Genomic DNA, 27,521 nt, shown 5'->3' on the forward strand with positions numbered 1-27,521 from the left:
ATATATCCCAATGATTAGAATAGGTATGTCTATAACCCACGATATATCCCAATGATTAGAATAAGTATATCTATAATACTGTTCCACGATATATTCCAAAGATTAGAATAGGTATGTCTATAACCCACGATATATCCCAATGATTAGAATAGGTATGTCTATAACTCACGATATATCCCAATGATTAGAATAGGTATGTCTATAATACTGTTCCACGATATATTCCAAAGATTAGAATAGGTATGTCTATAACCCACGATATATCCCAATGATTAGACTAGGTATGTCTATAATACTGTTCCACGATATATCCCAATGATTAGAATAGGTATGTCTATAATACTGTTCCACGATATATTCCAAAGATTAGAATAGGTATGTCTATAACCCACGATATATCCCAATGATTAGACTAGGTATGTCTATAATACTGTTCCACGATATATCCCAATGATTAGAATAGGTATGTCTATAAATACTGTTTCACGATATATCCCAATGATTAGACTACGTATATCTATAATACTGTTTCACGATATATCCCAATGATTAGACTACGTATGTCTATAATACTGTTCCACGATATATTCCAATGATTAGAATAGGTATGTCTATAACCCACGATATATCCCAATGATTAGAATAGGTATGTCTATAACCCACGATATATCCCAATGATTAGAATAGGTATGTCTATAATATTGTTCCACGATATATCCCAGTGATTAGAATAGGTATGTCTGTAACCCACGATATATCCCAATGATTAGAATAGGTATGTCTATAATATTCTTCCACGATATATCCCAATGATTAGAATAGGTATGTCTATAATATTGTTCCACGATATATCCCAATGATTAGGTGTATCTATAACCCACGATATATCCCAATGATTATAATAGGTATGTCTATAATATTGTTCCACGATATATCCCAATGATTAGAATAGGTATGTCTATAACCCACGATATATCCTAATGATTAGAATAGGTATGTCTATAATACTGTTCCACGATAAATTCCAAAGATTAGAATAGGTATGTCTATAATACTGTTCCACGATATATCCCAATGATTAGAATAGGTATGTCTATAACCCACGATATATCCCAATGATTAGAATAGGTATGTCTATAATATTGTTCCACGATATATCCCAATGATTAGACTGGAATTGTTTCTGGGGATTATACTATTTGAACATTTTAGAAATTAGGGGCCAATAAGGGGGCAAGAAAGTTTTTCCTGGTGTCCAGACAATATCTTGACTATAAGTGAATGGATTTTATAAAGTGTACTACAAACTGCCACACCACCAAAGGATGGATAGGATTGATTTGTGATGACGATTGAGCATTTTTGGATTTAGGAGCCAAAAATAAGCTTAAAAAAGCATTGGCATTATGTTCGAACACGACTTTAAGTGAAAGTGAATGGATCTCAAAATTTTACTACAATTTGCCAAACCACAAAAGCGAGACTGGGATTGATTTCTGATGTGCAACCGGAGCAAAACGATAAGTGAACCCACGCAAAGGGGCCAGAAACGAGTATTTGTTTTACTGATTTATGGATGATAGGGAATGGATCGCTTTGAAATTGTACCACAATAAGTCATTCTTGTAAAGGAAAGTTGGGATTGACGGGCCAAAATATTACCATTTCGATGCTTCCCCCAGCGGAACTCTTGATAAAGGATTATTTATTCTATTTTTTCCTGTATAGTTTTTTTTTTCTCTATGTTGAAGGACAAAATTTCTTTGTTTCAACTACACAACTTTCTCACTCTAATAGCAAGAACAGGATACAAATGTATACAGGTATATCCTATATTGTCTAGAAAGAACATTAAGTCGTACTTTGTGGCATCACCTAATGTATGTAGTAAAAAATCCAACTATTTTGAATTATTTTATTATGTGGACCGATCATTTCTACATTTTTTTTCAGACACTGCCTATGGTAGAGGTGATAGATTCATGGTGATGAACCCATCGAACAAATGATGCCTTTCTGGCCTATATAAGCTATATTTTTACGTCACAATGGTATTTTTCTGTATTTTGATCTGATTTTTTTTTTTAGAAAACCTTATATTCATTAACCTCACACACAAATCAACAAAATCGGGAACGATAACTCTTTCAAAGTTTCGTACACAGTCTATACATTTTTTTTCATCTCAAAAGTCTAACAATTAACCAAATGACTAAGACTCATTATGTGGTCTGTAATTGTTTCTTATTGAGAAATAAAAGTGAGTTTCGTGGGTTTTTCACATGCATGAATCACCTCCCATCTGATTTTTATAAAGACTGATATTAAAATTATAATATTCATTTAAATGGTCGCACAAAAGGGGGATTTCAGAACACATTTCTTTCACAAATTTTGCAAGAGGTTAAAAAATTGCCTGATAAAAGATAAGACTCCGACCCCAACCCACTGGCACCCTCACTGATAACTGAAAACTTCGGTTGTTATCATTACCTGTCTGTTAGTCGGGACTAGAATTGTGTAATGTACCTTTGTTTAGAGTTGAAACAATTATTTAAATATATGGAATATGTACGTGTAATATAGCCTTATTAGTCTGAACTTGTATATTTGTACTGAACTGTCTTAAGTGAAGAAAATGGCGTTCTCAAAATCGTTACACAAGGCACAAATTCCGATCGGGTGCCAGCTGTGTGAAACAGATAATAAGATTGAATGGAGGTGTATAGATTGTTCTTTATTAATCTGTACAACCTGTAAAAAGGTTCATCTTAAACTTTCCAAGGACCATAAAATCGTTGATATCAAGTCTATACAGCTTCTTAGCCATTGTCAGTTGTGTGAGACTTCTACTAGTATCCAGTGGCGGTGTGAGGAATGTAATATATATTTCTGTGAAACGTGCCGAAAAAGTCCACATAAAGTTATCAAATGACCATGAGATCATAAATATTGAGGACATAAAAAAATTAGGGAAGAGAAAAGTTGGTGAAAAATCATCTGAAATAGGATTTAAAGTGCTGAAGAAATTTACTGTCGATAAAAGGAACATTCATGATATTGCCATGTGTCAAGATGGATCGTTGTGGTTAGATGGGAACAATCCTGAGAATATTCAACATATAAATCTTTCCGATGATAAAATATCTGTGCTCTCCGCCTTCGATATAAACTCATACGGTCTGGCTATTTCACCTACAGGTTCTACGTTTATTGTCGGTGGAGGATCAACACTGAAAATTATAAACGAGAAAACAGGACAATTAATAGACACCAAGTTTTCTATCCATCCGTGGACATTGACATGTGTCTATGTAACAAAGAAGAAGAATATAATTCTAGGAGGATTTATCAGAGGAGGTAAGGGATGTGTAGTAGTGTTAAATAACAACGGTAAGGAGTTACAGAGATATGAGAAGGATAAAGACAAATCAATAGCTACATATCCTAGACGTATAGAGACAACATGTAATGGTAACATGATTATATTGGATGGAAGACCTTCAGATAAGACAGGTGGAGTAGTAGTGATAAAACAGGGTGGAGATATCGTGTACTACAACGGCCATCCGGATATAAACTCTGATTACAAACCTTTTAGACCAGTCGGTGTACTAGTTACACCAAGAGACAATGTGATAATAATTAACTTAAAAACTTACTATATCCATATATTGTCTAATGGAGGAGACTTTATTACATACTATAACATGACAGACATCGGCGTTATTAGACCTTTTTCAATGGCTCTGTCTCCGTCAAGATCTATGTATATCGGTAGTGTCAGTAGTGTAAAGGATCCACCAGACAGTAAAGCTACACTATACGAGATAGAATACTATGGTGTCTAAAGGATATGTGTGTGTACTATAACTTCTCAACACTTTTAACTAGGTAGACACTATATGTAAATACATTTTATTTTATAAAAAATTGTTTTAACATCCTTCTTACAAGTCTTGTATTATTGAACTAAAAATGAAAGTAAAATAAAATACGGGTCTTTCCAGAACTTAACAACAAAACACATTTACCGGTAATTACAAAAAAAAAATCACCACAGTGTTATTTGTTTTGATGAAGAACCATATGACATGAAAAAATCCATTTATTTAAAAAAAAAATAGGGAAATCAGGGGCGTAGCTAGGCCTGTTTTAGTTGTACACAAAATTACGGCGAGGGGTCTTGGGGGGGGGGGGGGTCACTCAGGGCCCCCAGTCAACCCGGCAAGGCAAAGCCCTGATGGAAACTCCTGAATTTTGACGATTTTGGAGCCAGTTTTTCAGAGCCTATACTACGTTCATTGTATGCATATGTGATAAATAACCTTTATTTCATCTTTAAAATGTGTGTTTTTATTTTTGTTACTTTTTCCGCAAGTACGCAACTGCGTATTTGCGTATAGGCAGCTACGCCCCTGAAAATCCAAATCTTAAATTGATGAACTCAAAAGTAAAATTAGGTCAACCTACAAAAAAACAAACAACAAAACAAAGTGTAACTACACGTCTACAGTGAAACCTGCCTTAGATGACCATCACAAGAAGGGCAAAATCTGGGTCATTTATGATAAAAGTAAATTAATTGTTTTGATGAGTTCATGAAAAAACAAATCTGAAATTATTACCATAAAGTGAAATAAAAATTAGAAATAGGTTTCCTATCAAAAAAAAAGAAAAAAATTAACAAGCATTTCATTGCCATACATGTATGTCCCCCACCGCCGAAAAATAAGAAGTAATATAGGTTACAAGGCAATATCAGTATATGACAGCAAACATATAAAGATAAATGAACTAACAAATATGAGGCCTCATCTGTTATTGTACAGCTTTTACTGTTTGTTATACATGTAATTGGAAACAGATTGTGGCCAGTTTTTAGTGGAGTCTGAGTTGCTCATTTGCTTTTGTTAGTTTGTATGTGTGATTTTAGTTAATCTATGTTCTTTGTTGTGTGTGTCTGTTTTCCATGTCTGGTCTTTGTCCCTAGATTACATTCTTTTGATTACCGCTATAACCTTGGTTCCCTTGATTTTTCTTTGATCTAATGGCTCTGAATCAAAATGATCGAGTCCCAATGGATTGACAAGCCTAATGAGCAGTTGCTTCTGTGAGTTACATTAAGAATTATACACAGCAGGTTAGACTTAATACAAATAAGGATCTTGTTGATTGACCAAGTGTATTAGTGTATTGTCTTCTGCTTCACTACTGGTGGTTCTGAGTTCATTTCTCAACTAGTCTGTAAAGAGTAGAGAAGCTGAAATTTGTGTTGACAGTAGTGTACTTGCTCACAGTAGTTACACACACACACACACACACACACACACACACACACACACACACACACACACACACACACACACACACACACACACACACACTATTCTGACATTATCTATATCAATTCTGTAAACCAACTTAATTTCTCCAGCAATTAGTTTTCACTAGAGTGGAACAAGTAAGAAGAAACTATGAAAATAATTTCCTACAGTTAACACCCTTTATATTAGAATACACATTCAAGAGAGTATTTACTTGCAAGATAACCAGTCACAAAATTGATTGACATCCTAAAACACAAAAATAAGTATCTACAGAAATAAAATGGCTAACAGTATAATCCCATGCGTTAATTGTACCCTTTTTTGTGCACTTTTAATCAATGGAATTGTTGTATCAAATATTTCTTCACAAGAGCGTCTGTAATTGTTGATTATCTATGTTTCTCATCTTATTGAACATATCCAAAGTATTACTTTCTTCTGTTAATGTTCTATAGATATTTTTAGCTTTGGTTCTGGTTTAGTAGTGGTTGGTTGATAAATACATATAATACTATATTATCACATCAACAGACAGTTTGTACCGTCCACTTCTACTGTAACATCCAGTCCTTCAATTCTCCATTGTACATGACATTTGTGTCAACTTCATATGTCTGAAGACGATTTCAGAAGATCACATACTAGTTTTGCTGACAAAGCATCTTCGATAGCTAATCCTAAAGCAGTTAACAAAATATTAAATTAGAATATCTGATGATCTTTGTGTTACTTCAAATAATTTATATTAAAAGTTTCTTGGTCAAATCTGATCCTTTTTCTGTTGATACTAAAAGTTTTCAGAAACCAGAAATATATACCATAGCATAAATAGCAGCATAAATACCAAACCTTTAACAATGGGTCAATTCAAATATGTAAAAAATACCAAACCTATAACAATGGGACAATTCAAATATGTAAAAAATACCAAACCTTTAACAATGGGACAATTCAAATATATATATATAAAAAATGAGAAACAGACAATGTACATTGATGTGATTTGAGTGCATTGTTTTGTTGTTTCTGATTAATGTCTTGATATTCCTGTGTTAAGTCAGTGTATTTTTTTCATATATAACTGGCGGTGGTATCACGTGTCGGAATTGAAAAGAATAATTCCCTTCTTGTAGCATATGGGATACAGCCATAATTCATTTATAGATTGTATGCATGTTATACGTCAGTCCAGCAAATGTAATTTGTAGAAAAAAGGGGATTTCTATTTAAAAGAAATTAATTAAAATAGAAACATCTATTTACATTACAAAAATGTGATGAAAAATAATCCTAGAATAACGAAGAGATAACACATCTATCTGCCCTATGTGGTCTATTCATTCTTTAAATTTGACAAGCCTGTCTATTTCTTCACTGAGAATAAAATATCTTAGACATTCAAACTTGTCTTATATATTATTGTATTTGACCCTAAAAATACACACTGGAAATCTGACACAACTGTTATAGAAAGATAGATAACTCTTGAAAAGGGGGACAACACATGTACACATAAACAACTAAATAAATTATGAACATTTTGTAGAATCAAAATTTAACAGAAAAATTAAGCTTACCTACCCTCATATCAAACACCAAATGATTACACCAAAAAACACAAATGTGTATTGCAAAATTAATTTGACCTTAAGGTGAAAGTTCCAGATAATGAGTCATCAAATATGGTATGCTATACATCATCTTGAGCTGATCTACACTACCTGAACTGATCCTTGCAACAAAAATTGCAATCGGTCATCGATCACTGATCAGTTTCTGATCAGTCATCAATCCGTCAAACCGATCTATTAAACCGTTGATCGCATCATGTGAACACAGAGCAGTCAATATATTTTACAGTTTCCAGTGTTTTATTTGTCAATTTTACACATAAATACATAATGCAATAAACTTGAAGATCAATTGGTACTTTCATTTTACATTTGTTTTAATTTTATAACAAATTATTTGTCATTTTACATAACAAAACTACGATCAGATCGTCCACCGGTCATTGGTCATTGATCTGTCAGCGATCAATCAGTCAATGATCATACATCCATCAAACCGTTGCACAGATCGGTTCAAGGACTGTACCACCTTGTCTGATATCAAAAGCCTATACCAAAAGACAACAAAGTTATAGCCTAGATGTAAACCTGTAGTGCAAAATCATTAACTTGACCTTGAGGTCAAAGTTCAAGGTCAAAATTCATCAACCATGGTATGCTACACATTGTCTAGCTCATTTAATCTCATGCCAAATATCAAAAGCCTACAACTTAAAATAAAGTTTCTTTCATGATATGAAAACTTAGGAAAATTTCATAAAGAGCCATAAACTTGACAAGTGTATGTTCTGGCCATTTATCACCAAATTCATTTAAATATTGAGGTATAACTCCCAAATCCAACATCATTATGACCACTGTAGCATGGAGATTTGTGGTACAATATCAAAGACATTCACACACTTATACATGTACATGTACTTACAAATGTAAGTTATGTAGTTTAAAGTACTTTAGTTTTATAATATGCATGCTTTTGATCCCTAATTCTTAAAAGTTAAGGGCCATACCTCAATACAAATCAAAGTCTTTCTTGTGGTGTATGGATCTTGTAGTAACATTTCTTGATGTACATATGCTTTTACTCAGGGTTTTGCCCAAAAACCAGAAAAATGCTTGTTTTTTTTGCCCTTTTCAGCCTCTAATTCTAAACAGTTTAATTATATTACCCCCAAAATCAATCCCAGACTTACATTTGTAGTATTGAACCTTGAAGTACAATTTCTGAGATTCATGCACTTAAAATTCATATAGTTTAATTTTGAATAAAAATTATGCCTGTTTTCAGCCAGTTTCTTAAACAGTTGCACAATAACCTCTATCATCAAATACATTATACCTTTTGTGGTATGCCACCTTCTTTTATTATGATCCACCATGCCCATATTCTATTAAATTTATTGCATGAAAAACAAAAGTTTATGGACAACTGCATGGATAACATTACAAGTGACAACAAAGCCATGGCATTATACAACCGAAATAATTGTAATCAATAAAATGTCAACATCAAAACAGTTATTAGTTATTATTTGGGATTTTTTTCCCAGGTCTCAGAAGCTATCATTAATATTACCTAATGATTTGAATAAAGTAATATCAGTAGGATTTTTCCTGCCTCTGTTTTTCCCTAAAACAACTTCACCAACTTCAGCTTCTACCACAGCCTACAATATCCAAAAAAACAAAACAATAACAAAACTAGAAGCCCTGTTTGCCATATGAGCCCCGCGTCATTCGTTAGTAGTGATTCTTGTTTTAGTAAATCGAATGCATCTGTTAGACACTAATGATGCCCCCGCTCGCTAGATTTGCCAAAATATTCATTTGTGTATGAAGACATGGTTTACAAATTCAGAAAGGTTATGTGCTGTTGGTTGATGCAATAAATATTTGGTATGTTAGGCTATGAGAAAAAGAGGACTGATGGACGGACTGATCGACACATAAAAAATGTTAATACCCCAAACAACTAATCCTTAACTTTGTTGCTTGGGGTATATTTCTGACAAATGTTACAAGTCCAACTATCACCCATAATATTCCAAAGTCAAACTATCATTTGGTTCAATATATTCCTCAAAAATCAAGATCCTATGACCTTGCACACCATCATTATGTGTAGAAATATCCTGCAAAAATATTTTAGATGTAGTTCAAAAACTACAGGAGGAGATCCTAACAAACTGAAATTCAACCTTGATGTGTGTTTCATTTTACAAATTTGTATCAAGTTTCCAAAAGATCCCTGGAAAGTTAACATCTGGAAATTACATTTGGAAGGAGGGGGGGGGGGCTAAAACAAATTTAAATGACCATAACTTGTGTGATAATAATCTGATCAAATTAAAGTTTAAATGTTGTCTGTGTTTTGTGATACCGTACATCTATACAAATATTCTTTGAAAAATTCTAAAGTTATCATGTGGAAATTGTCAGGGGACGGGCAGACAGACACTCAACTATAATATTTGCAGAAGGTGTCATTAGTTGACTATACTGGTAACTTTGTTCTACCCATCTAAGTAATTACATGTTAATCATACTGGAAATTACATGATAACCCATAGTGGTTTATTTTATATGTGTATATTTTGTCAGTTTTTGTTGATAGTTTCATATTGCCAATTACTGTACATTACTGTGAAAGTAATATTGATCATGGGGTACTAATTTTCATGGTTTTTGTTGGTAGACCAAACCATGATAATTGGTTACCAACAAATAAGCAAGTCATGTTGACTTGTATACTGTAAAGTTCAAAACCACAAATTCACAACCCAACGAACTTGTGTTTCTTTCCTGATCCACGAAAATTGGTATCCATGAAAAAAAGTACCTTCACAGTAAGTAAGCTAGTGATGTCCTTTTACCGGTAGCTTTTTTGCATGTTTTTATTATAATATACAAACCTGGGAAAGGATGATATCCCCACTTTCAGTTTGAGCAGCTTTCCTACTATCAACAAAGACAACAGCTGATCTCATTAGTTCACATCCTATCTCCTGCCAGTCTGGGCGACATGCTCCTACAGCTTAATATCAAATTAATCAAAATACTTGATCATATTCATCCAAGAATCAATTTCAATCAAGGTTTCCAGGACTTAAGCAAAAAACAAACAAACAAACCAGTTTCCTCACCAATGACACTTTTTTGACTTACTGAAATAAAATGATGCACAGAAAAATTAAAATCTTTTATTGAAGAAACACTCAAATGGAATGAAAAATTAATGAAGAGATGGATCAGAATTGAGTATTGTCTTACTAGGTATACCCCCATTCATAAAAAAAAGGAAAAGTCCCACCAAATAATCAACATTGGAGGAATAATCAAGGGAACCAAGGTGACAGCGGTAATCAAAAAAATGTAATCCTGGGACTAAGACCAGACATGGAAAGCAGACATACATAACAAAGAACATGAAGTAACTAAAAATCATACATACAAAATAACAAAAGCAAATGGGCAACTCGGACTCCAGTAAAAACTTGGAGCATGGACCAGGTGCACTGGTAGGATAAGCTTCCTCTGCTTTTCTAGAAACACCCTCCAAGTTGCTCATAAAAAGTCAAGTCCAGGGTAGACAAACGAGGAAAGGAAAACTATGACACGTTGAATAAATCAATTTTCATGGAGAACAACCAAAAATTTGCTTACAACAATACATGTCCCATGTATATAAAACCACATACTAAATTTGAAATCAATCAATTCATTGAGAGTCAAAATAATTGCAATGAAGTTTAGAATGATGAACAGAAGGATGGACAAGGGGACTCTTATATATACCATCCACTGTTTAAGTTGGGGTATATTATAATAATCATTACAAACATGTTTCTATGTTAAAACTAACACTTCTGCGTTGTTATAACATTTACCATTTATATGAGCACCCTGTTTGACCCATGACTTGTTAAGGATAGGTGTGGTTGATGAAGTCACGGTTATTATGACGTCTGCATCCTTCACAGCATCTTCTATGGTCAGGCAAACTGAACCACTGACCTCTTTTGCCAGTTGTTCAGCATTCGTCTGAGTCCTGCTCCATATTCTCACCTGAAATTCATTTATATAATGTTAAAGAGAATACAAGAATTAGGAGATAAGTAATTGTTCATTTGACAGTACTGGCTGAGCCACTTAACAGATATCTATGACTATTTATGAATATAAGGAGAATGAATATGGTGGAAACAATCCCATCAGGATGAAAAATGTCAGTTCAAGGCCACCCATGGGTCGCTACACCACAGGGCCGGCTGTTTTTATTTATTTAACCAATCCTCCCCCCTTTTTTAAACTATTGAAAAATTCCATTTAAGAAAATATTTAAATAGCTCATACCATATATAAAAGTATGTAGTCTATGAATGGCTACAGTTAAAGTCAATAATAATTGTCATTCTAAAAATAGCTACGTATGGAAGGCATTTAAATAAAATAAGTAAACATCTTACTTAATAGAGTATTGAAAAAATTTCCACTGTAAATCGGTCATCCACGAAATGTTTAGATTACGACATATTTAACTCATTGAATCTGTAAATTTATCAATAGATTAAGAATGGCATGCTCTGAGACGTCTGCAAAAGCTCAGATTCCCATAGGGTGCCAACTTTGTGAAACTGGTACCAAAATCAAATGGAGATGTGTGGAGTGTTCTCTCCTCATTTGTGACACTTGTAAAAAAATTCATTTAAAAATAACAAAGGACCATAGAATAGTAGATATCAAAACAGCTCAGATTCCCACCGATTGTCAACTGTGTAAAATTTGTACTGATATCAAATGGAAGTGTGAAGCGTGTGAAATTTACTTTTGTGACACTTGTAAAAAGGTTCATGCAAAACAATTCAAAGACCATGAGATCAAAATTATTGGTGATTCAGGAAATGGAAACTACAAACTTGAAAAAGATGAAAATGGCCATAAAGCAGGAAAAGACCAAGTGGAGACAAATAAAAGTAAGGACAAAGTTAATATAATAGGAAATGTAGTAAAGCAGCATTATGAAAATTCTCAAGATTGGGATAAGACCAAAATGAAGTTTAAAGTATTGAAAAAGTATCCTGTCGATTTGGAAGGTATACATTATATGGCAATTTGTGCCGATGGGTCACTATGGATCGGTAGTAATTATCCTGACCAACTACAGCATGTCAAAATTTCCGGTGACAGTTTGACTGTTTTATCAACGTTCAATATTGAAATCTACGGCATGGCTATGTTGCCATCAGGTCCTCCACTCATATTAGCCCCTGAGGCATCAACCGTCAAGAAATTAAATGAAAAGACTGGAAAGCTAATCAACTCCAAGTTCAGTGTTCATCTTTGGACATTAACCTGCATATATGTCACGAGAGATCAGAAAATAGCTTTGGGTGGATTTGACGGAAAAAATGGAATTATAACAATGACAGATTTAAAAGGACAAAGAATTGTCACATATCGGGAAAAAAATGACAAACCATTTTTAACTTATCCCACAAGTATTGCAACCTCGCAAAATGGGAGCATCTTCATATCAGATAAAAAGCCTAAAAGAAATAGAGGAAAAGTTGCAGTGATCAAACCAAATGGAGACATTCAGTTTTACAATGGCCACTCTGAAATAAATACTGCAGACAAACTTTTTGATCCTCATGAAATTCTGATGACACTTGCAGACAATGCATTAGTTCTTGATTTAAACACATTTTATCTTCATATTTTGAACAATAGAGGAGACTTTATTGGCATCTACAACTTAAGGGACATTGGAATAACCAGCCCGTATTCATTTGTATTAACATCATCTGGGAATAATATTTTGATCAGTAGTGTTGGATTTAAAGGTCAACCTAAGGGGTCAAAGGCAACATTGTATGAAGTGGAATTTTCTGGTGTGTAAATACATATGACATGACATAGATAAAACTGGTCCAAATCTGCAATGTAAATAATCATGTGAGAATTATCACGACGTATTGGACGCATCTTTATTGATACTTTTCTTTAAGTAAACAAGGTGTGCATTTCTGTTGATTTTACATTTTATACTAGCTTACAGAAAAAGCAAGTACTCTTTCACGGTAGATACAGCTTGTTGTCTTTTATTTTGTTTGTTAGCCTTTTCATTCTGTAAAATCCTAATTCAACAGATTTTTATAGTTTGTTTTATTATTGTTTTTTTACTGACCACTGTCCCAGATAACAGTGGGAGGGTTGGGTGCTCCCAAACATGTTCAAACCCAACACATACTTAATGTGCCTGTCCCAAGCCAGCAACCTGTAGTTCAGTGGTGGTCGTTGTTTTTTAAGTTCATTTTTATTCATTTTACATTTTTTCTATAGATAAGGCACATTTTGGGGTCTTCTATATCATGTTGTACGGTATAGGTTTTGCCCATCATTGAAGACTGTGTGGTGACCTGAAGAAGTTAAATTGTTTGTTGCTTTGTTTTTGGTTGATATCTGTCTCATTGGCAATCATACCATACCTCCTATGTTTATCTTATAATATATTAAATGAGATAAAATAAATTGAATAGATTAACCACAAAAATGATTTCCTAAAAAGCGTTTAACGACTTTACTACAGCAATAGTAGAGGTTGTCTGGCAAGCTATTTTCTAACTTGGTGCTGTGTGGAGGAACAGAATTCCAACCTCTTATGTTGTAGAAGTATCAACGACTTATGCAACAACTACTTCATGTTTTAAAGGACCAAAAGAACTTGAGATAAAGGATACTACAGACACTGTGAAGTCAGCCTCATATCTTGACCTACACTTAGAAATCGATCGTAAAGGAAAACTATTGACCAAACTTTACGACAAACGTGATGACTTTTCATTCAGAATTGTCAACTTTCCTTTCATCTGTGGCAACATCCCTTCGGCATCCACGTATGGAGTGTTCATATCACAACTCATACATTATGCCAGAGCTTGCCGAAACTATGCAGACTTTTTTGTATCGTGCTAGAACTTTAACAAATAGGCCTCTGGAACAGCGTTATGTTGCTACAAGGTTGAAGTCATCACTACAGAAGTTTTATAGTCATCATCATGAACTCATGAATCGTTATGGTGTATCCATCTGCACCATGAAAACTGATTTATTCAACGGCTCATAGTTTTCCTTTCCTCGTTTGTCTACCCCGGACTTGACTTTTTATGAACAACTCGGCGGGTGTTTCTAGAAAAGCAGAGGACGCTTACCCTACCGGTGCATCTGGTCCATGCTCCCAGTTTTTAGTGGAGTCCGAGTTGCTCATTTGCTTTTGTTACTTTGTATGTATGATTTTAGTTACTTTATGTTCTTTGTTGTGTATGTCTGTTTTCCATGTCTGGTCTTTGTCCCTGGATTACATTCTTTTGATTACCGCTATAACCTTGGTTCCCTTGATTACTCTTAAACACAAATCAGATGTTCTACGGTTATTACTGTAATCTGATATGGAGTGTCTACTTCCAATATGATTGGTAACCTCCTAATGTTTTAAATGACCTTCCTTTTCATTGAACTTGACATTCATCCATTAGCATGACTGGTGTTGTACAAGATGCAGGAACTGCTCACCCGTCTAAAGCACCTAAGTTCACTCTCAGTTTTTAGTGGGGTTCATGCTGTTTGTTATACTATACTAAGTTTTATTACAGTGGGGTAAAATTTAATATGTGCCACTGATGTTATAGGAGCTGGCTGGTTTCTACATGAACTGTGTCTTATATTTATCAGTGAATGGATCATCATAAAATTGCAAACAAAGTACATTCCATAAAGGTTTAGGATGAGTAGGTAGCATCCTGAAATATGATGACAAACAGACAGACAAATGTACAGACAGACAACAGACAAAGTTATTCTTATATTCTCCAAATCCTTGTCCTTGGGGTAAATTACCAAGTCCTGAAAATCTCCAATATGATTTGCTTGACGTCGTATAACGAGAAAGGATATGGTAAATAATTCGAAGAGACAAAAAAACAACTGGGTTAAAAAATATCAGCTCAAGACCACCTCTGGGAATCCATTGAATGACAATGAAACCCTGACATCAAAAAGCAGGCTACACCTGGCCACAAAACAACATTGTACAGCGAAATAGTTTCCCTTGTAGACTTATAGTTTTGGAGTGCTTATCAAATTGTTCAGCCCTGAAAATCATCAGTCTGATTTTTGAAATTTCTAAACTACAATTTGTATTCTACTGTTCCCCTCTTACCTCTTGAAATGTATACAACACAGACAGAGCCTGGTAATGGGACCTGGCTTGTACCCCACTACCAATTATGGCTAGAATCTTAGGTTCCTTGTTACAAAGATACTGCAATAAAAAATGGAGTTGAAATAACATACAAAGTAACACAATCCTTCTTTTTTTTCAAAACTCACCAAAAGTAAAAAGATAAAGATAGAGTGACAATATTGCCGCAGCCCTGGAATTAACCATACATGTATATACAGATAAAAAAGAGTAACACATTTACATATTTACATCCATAACTCTACCACAAATACATTGATAATCAAATAACTGCAAAAAACAAACAAAAACAAACAAAAACACTAAGGCCAAAGTTTCCTGCTTACCTGTCTACTCTATTTTAATGTCTTCTCAATTCTGGCTCAAATACTGTTTAAGTTCATATTGTTTCCCCATTAATTCAATGTTAAAAGCTTTATTTTCCTACCTATCTATCCTATATTTTTTTGTTGGCAGCAGGAAACAAGATTATTATTTCTTTTTTTTTTGCCTTATATGATATACTTAGCTAGTGTATTTGCTCTCCATACAAGATATGAAAAATCTGACCTTAGTAGCTACAGCTGAAACAGCAGCTGTCCTCATTGCTGTAATCACTTCACCATCCACCATCTACAAATCAATATCATAAATAAAAAACTACTTTTTGAAGGATGTATCTTTTCAAATGATCAATTTTCTGTAAACAAACATTATACTTGTCAACAAATTGACCAGGCTCTCACAAAAGCAACAGGCCACTGGAGGCATGTGCACTGCTTGGATATATTACTCTGAGTCACCCATTTGTCACCCCATAACCTATATACTGTTTGCTCAGTAGAAAAGCAGTTACTTCCTATTTTAAAGTCTTTAGTATGACTTCATTCTGTGATAATATCCACAACTTACCCCACTCCATGAAAGAATGAACCACACCACCAAAGCATTGTGTCAGGATGTTATTTTCCAAAATATACACATGCACCTATATATAACTTATTTTTTCTGAATAATTAATAGGTGTGTATAGGCATGTATTTAAAACAAGCTATCCTGCCCTGTGCACCACAGCAGTAGTACATAATGAGTAGAATCCTAATAAAGTGATAAAGGGGGGTAATTGATAAAACTTTAATTGGTAGCAGGTCCCTAGCTGTTGGTATCTTATATTTTGTTATATACCTTAAATTCATTTTTCTACCATAAAACAGTTAAGTCTTTTAATATCAACAAAAATGTGTATTCTAGAATATTTGTATTTTTTAAAAGAGGAACAAAAAGGCTGATATATTTTTCCTGTGACCTTAGTGCAGTAAGTTCATATAATATAATTTGTTATATTGTATTAAACAGTGCTAGTGCAGGAAAGAGTACAGTTTATGCAGTACTATTTATCTGGTACATGTACATGTATATTCCTGTGGAAATGTAAGGTTAAAACTTCATGTTTTACATATACACAATTGTATATAGGAGAGTTCTATGTGATGTCATCACTTACCTAAGATTTGGTTATGATTTGCAAAAACCCATTAAGTGGCATGGGACGTCAACCTTAAACCATTAAAGCCCCTTTTCTACTTTTTCAAGATAATTGAAAAATGCTTTTGGTTCCGTATACTCCAAATGAATCTCTTTTTATCCATGAAATTCATAAAATTTAATTACAAGTTAATTATAATTTTATATAAAAATAGAGGTTTACATAAATATCACCTCAAATTCATTCTTCAAGTAAAATAGTTATAAATTCACAACCAATCTGACACTTAATGATATGCAAATTAGTGAATGTGACTCCACTAATTATAATGGGAAACTCTCATATGCTTTAATCTTATAAGTATTGCAGGGTTTTTTTTATAATCCAGACTAATTTTTTAAAGGCGCAAATTATCTTAAAACTCCACCACTAGTACAAATGTAAATTTGATAAATTCAAATTACATGTACTGTAAACATGATCAACTAAATTACCCTACCAATGCACCTGATCCTTGCTCACAGTTTTTAGTGGTGTCTAAGTTGTTCATTTACTTTTGTTTCTTTGTACATACTATTTCGGTTATTTTACATTCTTTGTTGTGTTTGTCTGTTTTCTCTGTCTAGTCTTTGTCCCTGGATTACATTCTAATGATTTCCGATAGAACCTTGGTTCCCTGGATCTTTGACTAAATGTTGACCACCACAACTAACCTCAAACAAACTGTTTCAAAATAGAATTGCACTTTCCTTTTTTAGGAAAAGATATGACAAAGTTAATCTAAGAAAGAATGTAACTGCATATTGGAATGACTATACCTACGACTTCAGGAACTCCATTTGTAGCATTAAACATGGCAATCACAGCATTATGTGTTGGGACATCTTTGTTCTGGGGGTAGAAGGCTACTAATTTGACAGCTAAAACATTGTCTTCTACACTGAGGGATGGCATCAAACCAAAAAATCTATAAGTAAAATTTGGTTTAATGATTCATGAAAATAAACTCAAAATTGTGTAATTTGCATCTGAAATCACCATAATAACATGTATATGTCACCATATTACGATTTGAAAAGTCAGATATAAAACTTGAGATGGTACAGTATAGATAAAACTGTTTCTCCACGTGGTCCACCATTTTTCTTGAAGCACATAAATACATATGAAATACAAGTAGTAAAATATTGCAGGATGACTCAGGGAGTGTATATTAGAGAGAGAAGTCACTTGTAATAATCTACATTTGTATATACATGTAGAACACTACCGTTGTTATTTGGCTGTTTATTACCCAATTTTCTCAAACCACTGGGTGGATTTTAATGAGTGATGTCTCAAATTAAAGATAAAAGATTGGAAAACGGCAACATATATTTTTTATCTACTTAAAATAAGAGGAATACAAAAATTTCCATCTCAAAATTAAGTCTTTTTAGACAAATAAGCACAAAAATTCACTTTTTTATAGGTTCATAAAGTATGATTTGTCACTGAATGTTTGAACAGAACCGAACATAATTTTTTTTGGTTAAGATCCACATATTTGGATTGCTACCAAAACAATACAAACAAACAAACATATTTATAAACACAGTGAGAATAAACTATATATCATTGAAAATAGTTTATTGCAGAAACACATGTCTCATCCTCTATGGTAGAATAGAATTATATATAATCATGATAATATATGAATAAGATATATTATAGCATTATATTTATATATAAATGAGATGTTAAGATGATGGAGAGAGGTGGTGCATCTTCATTGGTTCTGGTTTAAAAGCTCATTCCTTTTAGTATACATATGGTAAATACCAGTTACAATTACTTTAACAATATATTCAACACAAGTGAACAAAAATTTAGATTTTCATTAAGATCCAATTCACAAAAAGATGGAACAACACCAATAATTTCGGAGAACAATCTTTTTCTATGATCCTTTAGAAAGTAACAAAAAATTAAAAAATGGACTTCATCCTAAACTTCCAATTCCAACTTTCAATTCAAACATTTAAATGTTTGTGTAAATACTGCATTACTAAAATGAAATTAATATCAAATGAAAAAGAAAAATCTGCTGAATGGTAATGGCTATTTTTTAATAAGTGTGCTTTTAATAACAATAAAATGATGACTAAATGAATGTACCTATGTCTTGAATAAAAAATATCAAAATGTTTATTTTCCTAAACTATAACCCAGTAAGCTGTTAATCATTGTGTCTTTCTCTTTGTTTAACCATATGAATTTACTACCAAATAAAGACTAGGGAGGCACAGTTATTTTTACACATTATATAGACGTTGTTATTAGTGACCAGTCCCTGTAATAAAAAGTCCCTGGATGACTGAATATTCCATGCTAATTAGCAACGAAATTGCTTTCATTCCAGTTTTCTTCATTTAATCTACTTTTCTACTAATTAATGGAACTAGCAGCAACAATACTAGTGTTTTCTGATAAATTCTTCCAACAATTGACGATTTGTAAAATAAGGGTATGTAAATGCTGAGTTGTGTCACATCTCAGACCAAACTTGACATATTGCCCGACTTCAAAAAGAGAAAGCATATGACATACCCACTGTGCGCAGTAACAGGCAGAACTGATCTGACAGGCTGAACCACTCTGTTGTCTGAATACTTTGCAAGTGCTTCTTCCATTTTATTGATAAGAAGTTCATAAGTAAGGATTCTTTTAACATCGGAAGCAGATATAAATTTCAACGTTTCCATACTTCTCAGCTGATTGTTCTGAAATTTGACTCCGATATTCGAATTATAAAAATTCATGACTTTTTCTCCGGTGAGAGGCATTTATAAATACAATATAATTGCGTAAATTTATTTGCATAGATTTATTTCAATCGTGCGAAAAATAGCATTTATATTTACATTCGACCAACACAAAAAAAGTCCACAACTTTGATGTTTTGTAATGCACGACTTGAATAATTTACGGAAATTGTGTGTCGAATTTTAGGTAATATTTTAAGAAGGACAGATAACTCAAATGGCGGAGCGGGAAAGAGAATTTTGTCAGGTATAACTTTCATTATATTTTCGCATTGTTCAGTGGCATAGCTTACAATAATTAGTGTGTACTCACGATAAGGACACAGGTGACCGTTTGAGGTCAACAGCAGGTCCAAGACAGCGCCCTGGTAGGGAGTCAAAAGGGGGAAAAACACCCGGTAACCCAACAGGCAACAAGCATATTTTGTCAAATAACGCTATCACAATAAAGTTGAAAACGATAGCACTTTCCGTATTTCCGTTACACCCTTCATTTCGTGCATTATAAAGCTAGGACATCACTGCTTTGTTTCATATAAAAAAAATGGTGGTCACCTCCTCTTCCTTAGCCCCGGCTTAGGAGTTAGGTAATAAAACATATAGTAAAACAAAGACAAGAATATGACATAATATACAGAAGTGAAAGGTAAAATTTCCGAAATTTATTTATATAAATAACATTAGCATCATCTGGCACATACCTGCCAACTTTCCATTGGGGTTTTTCAAGCGAGGCGGGTGAAAAGACAATTTTGCGACATATTTAGCTGTATGGGTTTTACTGTTGTAATGTATGAATAAGACAACCACTCTAGTAATACAGGGCTTTTTTCAGTTGAACAGCATGCGCATGCAATGTAATGAACTGAAGTTTGTAAGTCCCTTTTTGTGGTGGATTCCTCCAGACCTAATTGAAATGCTGAAATTCAAATTCCAAAAAAAAAATACATGAGAAAACATTTTATGTATTTCTGCTATCATGTAATGCATTGTGCACATCTTCCTTACTCATACTTCTTTAGGAACTTCAATTTTCAAATATTGAAATGGATTGATCACAGACCTCCACATAATCACACCAGCGTATAACATGTCATGCCCGTGTAGTGAGACTTGAAATGCTTTTCTTAATTAATTGATTTCCCTGCTGTAATATGATTATATGTGATGATTATGCCTAATCATTCTAATCGAAATTTAATATGACTGAACACGACAATGCTTATGTTATTAAATGCTGTACATATAGAATAAACACAACAAGCAACTGGAGTGTAGCTGAAAATAAATTAAAAATTCCAAAATAAGTGTGGCACAGGACTACAGTACTACTGTTAGTGTTGATCCCTGCTTGAGTATATACATGTTATGTTAACTTATTCCACAGGACAGACCCAGAATATATGAATGAATCTCTGAAGAGCTCAGTATCAATTTTTGGAATTATCAAGTTTCCTTGTTCAGCATTTCTTAGTGAAAAAGGTTTATTTCCTGAAACATAATGTTACATTACTAATAGGTATTTGTGATATTTAATTTTAGTTTCTACTTTCATAATTTCTAATTGTTTGAACATTTAACAAGGGTTCTGATGAAGAAAAGGTGAACATAGAACAAGGGTTCTGATGGAAAAAAGTGAACATTTAACAAGGGTTCTGATGGAAAAAAGGTTCAGCATCTAGAATGTGACAGATAGTCCTTTTTTGAAGTTTTGTCAAGTCCTTCAGAGTCACAACCACTCCATACAATACAACAGTAGTCAATAAGTGGAAGAATGTACCCATCATAGAAAGCTTTTCTAGCTTCAATGTTAAGATATTTTTACTCTTTTTAATCTTTGCTAGGAGATACAATCTTGATGAAATATTAGAGCATACATGGTGAATGATAGCTTCATATATCATCAAGTTTAACACCAACTAATTTTTCCCAGAATGAAAATTTTAATGCATTATCATTAACTAATAAAGAGTGTATATCAACATTTGTCAGTCTTTGTCTTGTTTCAATTATCATACACTTCGTCTTATTATTATAAATGAACATTCAGTTACTACTATTTTCAAATTGTCTTAGAACATTTTGCACGTCCTCTTGTAACCTACATGTATGAATATTTTTCTCAGATTTGTGCAAGGTTTAGATTGAAATATATTTTTTTGTTATATGCACTATAAGGTTTCTTTAAACCCTGTATTGTTTACCCTATATTGCATACCCTTTATCACACCTCTAGACCTTTATCACACCCCTGACCAATATCGCACCCCTGACCTTTATCACACCCCTGATCTATATCACACCCTTCACAGACCATACAGTGGCCCTTGTTGTGATATAGGATATATATCACCCTGCAGGCTGATGGCCCTTGGGCTGATATAGGAATCTCGGGTTGATACCGTATGCGATGCAGATTTTGACATGTAGTATTCAGTATACATGTATATCACCCTGCAGGCCGGTGGCCCTTGGGCTGATACAGGAGTTTCATGTTGATACTGTATGTGATACAGATTTTGACATGTAATATTCAGTATATATCACCCTGCAGGCTGATGGCCCTTGGGCTGATATAGGAATCTCGGGTTGATACCGTATGCGATGCAGATTTTGACATGTAATATTCATTATGTATCATCAGTACACATATCAATATTAGTATTATGCATGTCAAGAGGAAGATCATTATGGTATTTGCTACTACTCAGCTAAGCACAGGGCATGTTAGAGAGTGACAATTATTTTGCTCAGAATCATTTGTCTGACTTGGTGACACGCCTACATTTTTCACCTGCAAGTTGTTGCTTCTCTTAGCTTGCACAATAGTACTCTGGGTCAGACTACATGAGGTATAAAGGGTCTGTTTGATTGGCCAAAAATTCTTATACTGAAATGCATGAAATATTTATCATAGGACATATGTTTAATTCAGTCATTTGATAATTCAAAATCTATTACTTTTATGAAATATATCTTTTCAGACTATTTCTGATCCAGGATGTGTGGCTGGTTTACAGTCTACATGGGGACTTGGGAACCAGTTATTTGTTTTTCCTGGGAAGAATCCAACTTTAGATCCAGGTAAATTTAAGACACAAAAGTACATATTGTGTCAAACCATTCTGCACAATTTCCGTAAAATGTGGTGGTCAGACGAGGTTGGCCCGCAAAGTACATGTACATTGACTGTTACTTAGTCCCTCCGCCGGTTGGGGACAAAAGTGATCTAAATGTAGTTTACATTAAACATAGTTTATTGCTGAATTTTCCTGTAGGCAATTGGATTGGGATTAGTTATACCAACTTACAAGTGTTCTTTCCTCTTAACTAATTATAAGTATTTTGTGAACATCTGTCAGCAACAAAACATAATATACAATGTAAACAACTTATTGTGACCAAACTTCGTCCTCAGTCAATATAATCTGAACAGGTCCATATATACAATTATATTGTTCTTAGTCAATATAATCTGAACAGGTCCATATATAACTTATTGACTTTGTTAAAACTACATACTATGAAAGTACTTTAATTTGTGGACACTTGTTTTCGTGGATTAGGGAAGAAACACAAATCTCGTGGATTCTTTAATTCATGGTTTTAAGGTTTTCATACTCATGAAAACCACGAAAATTGGTACCCCACGTACAATAGTACTTTCACAGTAATTGATAAATATACATGTATATATACATGTTATCATATGTGATGAACTTGTCATTTCAGTATCTGTGGCAATAATTATCTGAAATGGAAAAAAGAGTATGAAGGATAGAAAACAAGGAAAATATTAAGAGGATGAAGTTAAAATTGCTTGCTGTGATCATCCTCTGTTGAAACGTTTGGATTGTTAGATGAATAATTGAACTGATTCAAATATATCTTACCTAAATGTACATGAATATACATGAACTGATGTTCCTATGATTGTACAGGTACATGTACATGATGTATACTGTAATTATTTACTTATTGTAGGTCATGCCTTGTGTAGTTATATGAATTATAAGTAGGATTTGGTGTTGCATTGTAGACTACTGTCAAAGTGAATTTTATTATCCACTCAACAAGTTTGAGGAAAATGGTGGCTTTATTATGAGTCAACCAATATTAAATAAATAATAGATTAAAGCTGGTTAAGTTGTTGAAATTCAAATTTTTTCAAAACTGTTTTTAGCTCGCCTGGCAGAAGGCCATGTGAGCTATTGCCATCACTTGGCGTCCATCGTCGTTGTCGTCGTCATTAACATTTTTTCTTCAACTCTTCTCCTCTGATACTACTTGACCAATTAAAATTAAACTTAGTTTGAATGTTCTTTTGGGTATCCTGCATAAAACTGGTGAGGGGATTTTTTATATGTCGAAAAAATGGCCACTGTTGTCAATTGTCATTTTAATCTGTTGAGCCATTTTTGTGTTATTGCCCTTTTTTGACGTTTTTTTGCTATTTTTAATTTTATTTCTTTCAAAAATCTTCTCCTCTGACACTACTTGACAAATTGGAACCAAACTTGGTATGAATGTTCCTAGGGGTATCCTGCTTAGACCTGATGTGGGGATTTTTGATCTGTTGAAAAATATGGTCATCGTTACTAAAAATAGAACATAGGGGTCAGACAGTAGTTTTTTGCATATATCTCCAAAACCGTTAGGTTTAGCCAAATTTTTTCAGTAGCTGAAATAATCGTTATTATTAGGACTACAAAAGTCTGCAGGCATAAAAGTTGTCAGATGACTCCATGTAAGAGTTATTGCTCTTGAAAGGGGAAAAATGACAGGTTTTTTTAACCAGTTTTTAGCCAATATCTTGAAAACATGATAGATAGAAAGAAACTTTCAATTGCTGAAATGGTCATTATGATAAGTCCTACCAAAGTCTTCTTGAGTCAAAATTGTTGGACAACTTCTTGTTAAATTTATTGTCCTTGAAAGACAAAATTCAACCAGGTAAGCGATTCAGGCTCCTAGGAGCCTCTTGTTTTTTTTATTATTTATTTGGTATAAAGTATAAAGAAGAAAGCTCTTCGCTTTAGCCATTCGGTCAAACTTGTCTTAGTAAACAACTGTATTCAGCAATTACCTCAGTGTCCTGGGATTTTCTAAAGGTTTTACATCTTTGGGGGATAACTGTCATCAGAATAATAATAATCTGGGATCTCAGTGTGATGAAAAATTTGCAATAGTTCACCCATTTTGAAAATAGAGTAGCCATCAAAAGATGAGCTACAATATAGTAGTCTAATTTTGCCAGCTGACAGCTTCTATTTACATCCCTAGTTTAACTGCAAATAAAAACTAACTTGCCAACAATTGATGTCTGCTTTTAGAACTTCCAAATCCTTCCAGAAATTCAAGTTTTCTACAAGTCAAATGGAAAGTGGAACAAAATATTTAACTTTCCTACACCAAATTCATACTTGCTCCTGTGAGTACAATTTTATAACACTAAACCTAAAAAAGACTGTGATTAAATATTCAAATGTAGTGTAATCAATGTAAAATTAACCTTGATATAAATGATGACCGTCTGTCTTATGTGACCATGAACTCCTTTGGAAGATCACCAGTAGGTTTGACTGCATTACCAAATTATGATTTACCTTTGGCTCAACTCGATTCCAACTTCTTTGTTCAGATTTGAGAAACTCCTACTGACAAAGGTTTTACATCAGTTGTTGACAAATCCATACACAGCTATGGTGTACAACTGATTAGAGATGTATTATAAAAGTCGCTTTAATAATGTACTTTCATTGTAGATCACCCTGTACACTGCCCTGGTGTACAAATTATTAGAGATGTAAGATGGGATATTGATCTTCATCATCCAGTGATGAGAAAACTTGTCAATGAATCTCTGAGTAAGTAAAAACTAAGTAAAATTATTAATACATGTATCATATTTTTTGTCATTTATATTATATGATAAAATGTTTTTCGTTGGACTTTTTTTTTGGCTAGGGTGGAGGGGGAGTAGAAAGATTGACAACAATTATTGGCTGATGTCATATGATTATTTTGACCCCGCGAAATATTGACCCTGGGGTTATAATATGATAGTGAAATTTTGACCCCCCCTTATGGTAATTTACCCCCCCCCCCCGGTATGAAATGTTAACCCCCAATGATATTTTGACCCCCCAACTGCAAGTTGAACATAATGGGGGTTAATTTATCACAGGAAGGGGGTTAAAATATCACAGCAGGGGGTTAAATTATCATAACAGGGAGGTTAATTTATTGCTGAAGGGGGTTAAAATATCATAACAGGGTTAATTTATTGCTAAAGAGGGTTAAAATGTTATAAGGGGGCTATGTTAAAATAACCTTGGGGGTCAATATTTCATACGATATATTGAAATCCTGGTTAAGATATCATATGATATTTTAACCATGGGGCAATGTTTCGCGGGAGTCAAAATATCATATAACATTGGGTTACACTTGTGCAAATCGGCTTATAGAATATAGAATGGTGAATGTTGGGTTGGTGGGTCGGCAAATAATAACTTAACATAGAATGGTGAATGTTAGGTTGGTGGGTGGGGCAAATAATGACTTAACATAGAATGATGAATGTTGGGTTGATGGGCGGGGCAAATAATGACTTAACATAGAATGGTGAATATTGGGTTGGTGGGCTGGGCAAATAATAACTTAAAATAGATTGGTGAATGTTGGGTTGGTGGGCAGGGCAAATAATAACTTAAAATAGATTGGTAAATGTTGGGTTGGTGGGCAGGGCAAATAATAACTTAAAATAGATTGGTAAATGTTGGGTTGGTGGGCAGGGCAAATAATAACTTAAAATAGATTGGTAAATGTTGGGTTGGTGGGCAGGGCAAATAATAACTTAAAATAGATTGGTAAATGTTGGGTTGGTGGGTAGGGCAAATAATAACTCAACATTTTTCTCATTAACTATAAATCACAGCTATTAGACATTTGGTACACAACTTTAGTATGGGGTCAGTGATTTTCCAACCCTTATTTTAGGTCCGAATTTCGGCCCCATTCTGAATGAGAAAAAGGCTCTAAAAATCCCAATTGTTGGTTGTAAAATTCCCAATTGTCAATAGATGTCCAGTTGCCTTTGAGATCACGATCAAGTTGTTTTTTTTCTTCTGTATCATACTTTGTTTATTTACATTTAGATCGTTTTTCGGGCTGTTTAGTTAGTTTTCCTTATACTATCAATGTCGTTATGATTGCATTGCAATCTATTCGATTCTATATCATGGTTGCCCTTGAAGGGAACTAAAAAAAGTAAAACAGACAAGCCAAAAAACGACCCATACAAAACATCAATATAATATTTCTGACACAGACTGGGCAATTCAATTGCTGGCGCAGCGAGGTCTCATAATTCCAAGTTTTATTAAAAAAAAAAAAACAGATCTCAGCTGATAGGCTAAATATCTGAAATTAGATTCATTTGGCTTAAAAAAGTCAACATCAAAGAAAACTTTAATTTTTATATACAATGTACTATTCAATGATTCAAATTACAAATATTTTATTAATGTTTGAAACTTATGTAAAAAGAAAACAATATGCATTATGAAGATGAATTTTTGATGAGAGATGTACATGTACAAACTTTACTTCCGTCTCTGTTGTATCCAAATTGTCTTCCAAAGGAGATCTGCAATCTTCAATAATGAGGGAACTGTAGTGTTTCTCATATATCATTTCCCAAATTAGCGATTTCACACGCTTTTTTTCCCATTTGCATGGGCCCCAGGCCCATTCCCAAAAACAGTAGGAAAATCACTGGGAGTCCCATGTGATTTCTGGTCTGTCACACTTCTACTTTCTGTTTACCAACTTGGTGTATTTTTCAACTTTATAGAAACACGGCCATTTCTGTCTGACCAATTTTTGTATTTCATTTGGAACAAGATGTTTATTTTAGGGCTTTACTTGCATCAAAAGGTTAAAGTTAATAAGTACCAGTCAGCCCAATGCTAAAGTGATTTATTGTGAAGGAAACTCACCAACAAAATGTGTCTACATTAGCTTTAACGATAATTCAGTTTTTACCTCATATATTTGTAAGTGCAACAACTAAATAACAAACTTAGA

General features: G+C 33.6%; 4 protein-coding genes across 5 annotated transcripts in view; 3 read left to right on the forward strand and 1 right to left on the reverse strand.

The window, feature by feature from the left end:
- Window positions 1-2,509: 2,509 nt before the first annotated feature.
- On the forward strand, window positions 2,510-4,480 carry LOC148620487 (uncharacterized). Its single transcript, XM_088581398.1, is given in 2 exon segments — window positions 2,510-2,935; window positions 2,937-4,480. Coding segments are annotated over 2 exon segments (1,212 nt in total). The 5' UTR covers window positions 2,510-2,638; the 3' UTR covers window positions 3,852-4,480.
- Window positions 3,897-19,415, reverse strand: LOC148620488 (ketimine reductase mu-crystallin-like). 2 transcript variants are annotated; one of them, XM_088581396.1, is made up of 8 exons: window positions 19,216-19,414; window positions 17,449-17,593; window positions 15,711-15,773; window positions 15,120-15,221; window positions 10,789-10,966; window positions 9,814-9,935; window positions 8,478-8,568; window positions 3,897-6,007 (listed from the first exon to the last, which is right to left on the reverse strand). In XM_088581396.1, exons 1-8 carry the CDS (start codon window positions 19,368-19,370, stop codon window positions 5,937-5,939), a joined length of 927 nt encoding a protein of 308 aa, XP_088437522.1. In that variant the 5' UTR covers window positions 19,371-19,414; the 3' UTR covers window positions 3,897-5,936. The 2 variants fall into 2 exon arrangements, with proteins under 2 accessions (XP_088437522.1, XP_088437523.1); XM_088581397.1 differs by lacking the exon at window positions 3,897-6,007 and adding an exon at window positions 6,019-7,449 and having other exon boundaries at window positions 19,216-19,415.
- LOC148620489 (uncharacterized) lies at window positions 11,384-13,050 on the forward strand. The gene has a single exon (XM_088581395.1). It carries the CDS (start codon window positions 11,475-11,477, stop codon window positions 12,798-12,800), a length of 1,326 nt encoding a protein of 441 aa, XP_088437521.1. The 5' UTR covers window positions 11,384-11,474; the 3' UTR covers window positions 12,801-13,050.
- Window positions 19,416-19,619: 204 nt separating the features above from the next.
- The window catches only part of LOC148620490 (nuclear pore complex protein Nup85-like), a 34,840-nt gene continuing 26,938 nt past the window's right edge, over window positions 19,620-27,521 (forward strand). Inside the window, exons 1-3 of the mRNA XM_088581399.1 lie at window positions 19,620-19,677; window positions 22,415-22,514; window positions 25,196-25,297. Of these exons, the coding sequence (XP_088437525.1) occupies window positions 19,648-19,677; window positions 22,415-22,514; window positions 25,196-25,297 (232 nt within the window). The 5' untranslated portion in view covers window positions 19,620-19,647. The remainder of the gene's footprint in view (window positions 19,678-22,414; window positions 22,515-25,195; window positions 25,298-27,521) is intronic.

Source organism: Perna viridis, chromosome 4 (assembly GCF_037379345.1).
Source record: "Perna viridis isolate PV_CMFRI_1.1 ecotype Kerala chromosome 4, ASM3737934v1, whole genome shotgun sequence".
NCBI classification, from domain to species: domain Eukaryota; kingdom Metazoa; phylum Mollusca; class Bivalvia; order Mytilida; family Mytilidae; genus Perna; species Perna viridis.

What these genes read in the sequence shown, in the direction of transcription:
- LOC148620488 (XM_088581396.1), bottom strand. Translation starts at nt 19,370, where the DNA reads ATGGAAACGTTGAAATTTATATCTGCTTCCGATGTTAAAAGAATCCTT. An exon ending in GGGATATCATCCTTTCCCAG is followed by an intron (nt 8,569 to 9,813) that starts GTTTGTATATTA and finishes TGGATATTGTAG; the next exon opens with GCTGTGGTAGAAGCTGAAGT. An exon ending in TACTTTATTCAAATCATTAG is followed by an intron (nt 6,008 to 8,477) that starts GTAATATTAATG and finishes TAACTGCTTTAG; the next exon opens with GATTAGCTATCGAAGATGCT.
- LOC148620489 (XM_088581395.1), top strand. Translation starts at nt 11,475, where the DNA reads ATGGCATGCTCTGAGACGTCTGCAAAAGCTCAGATTCCCATAGGGTGC.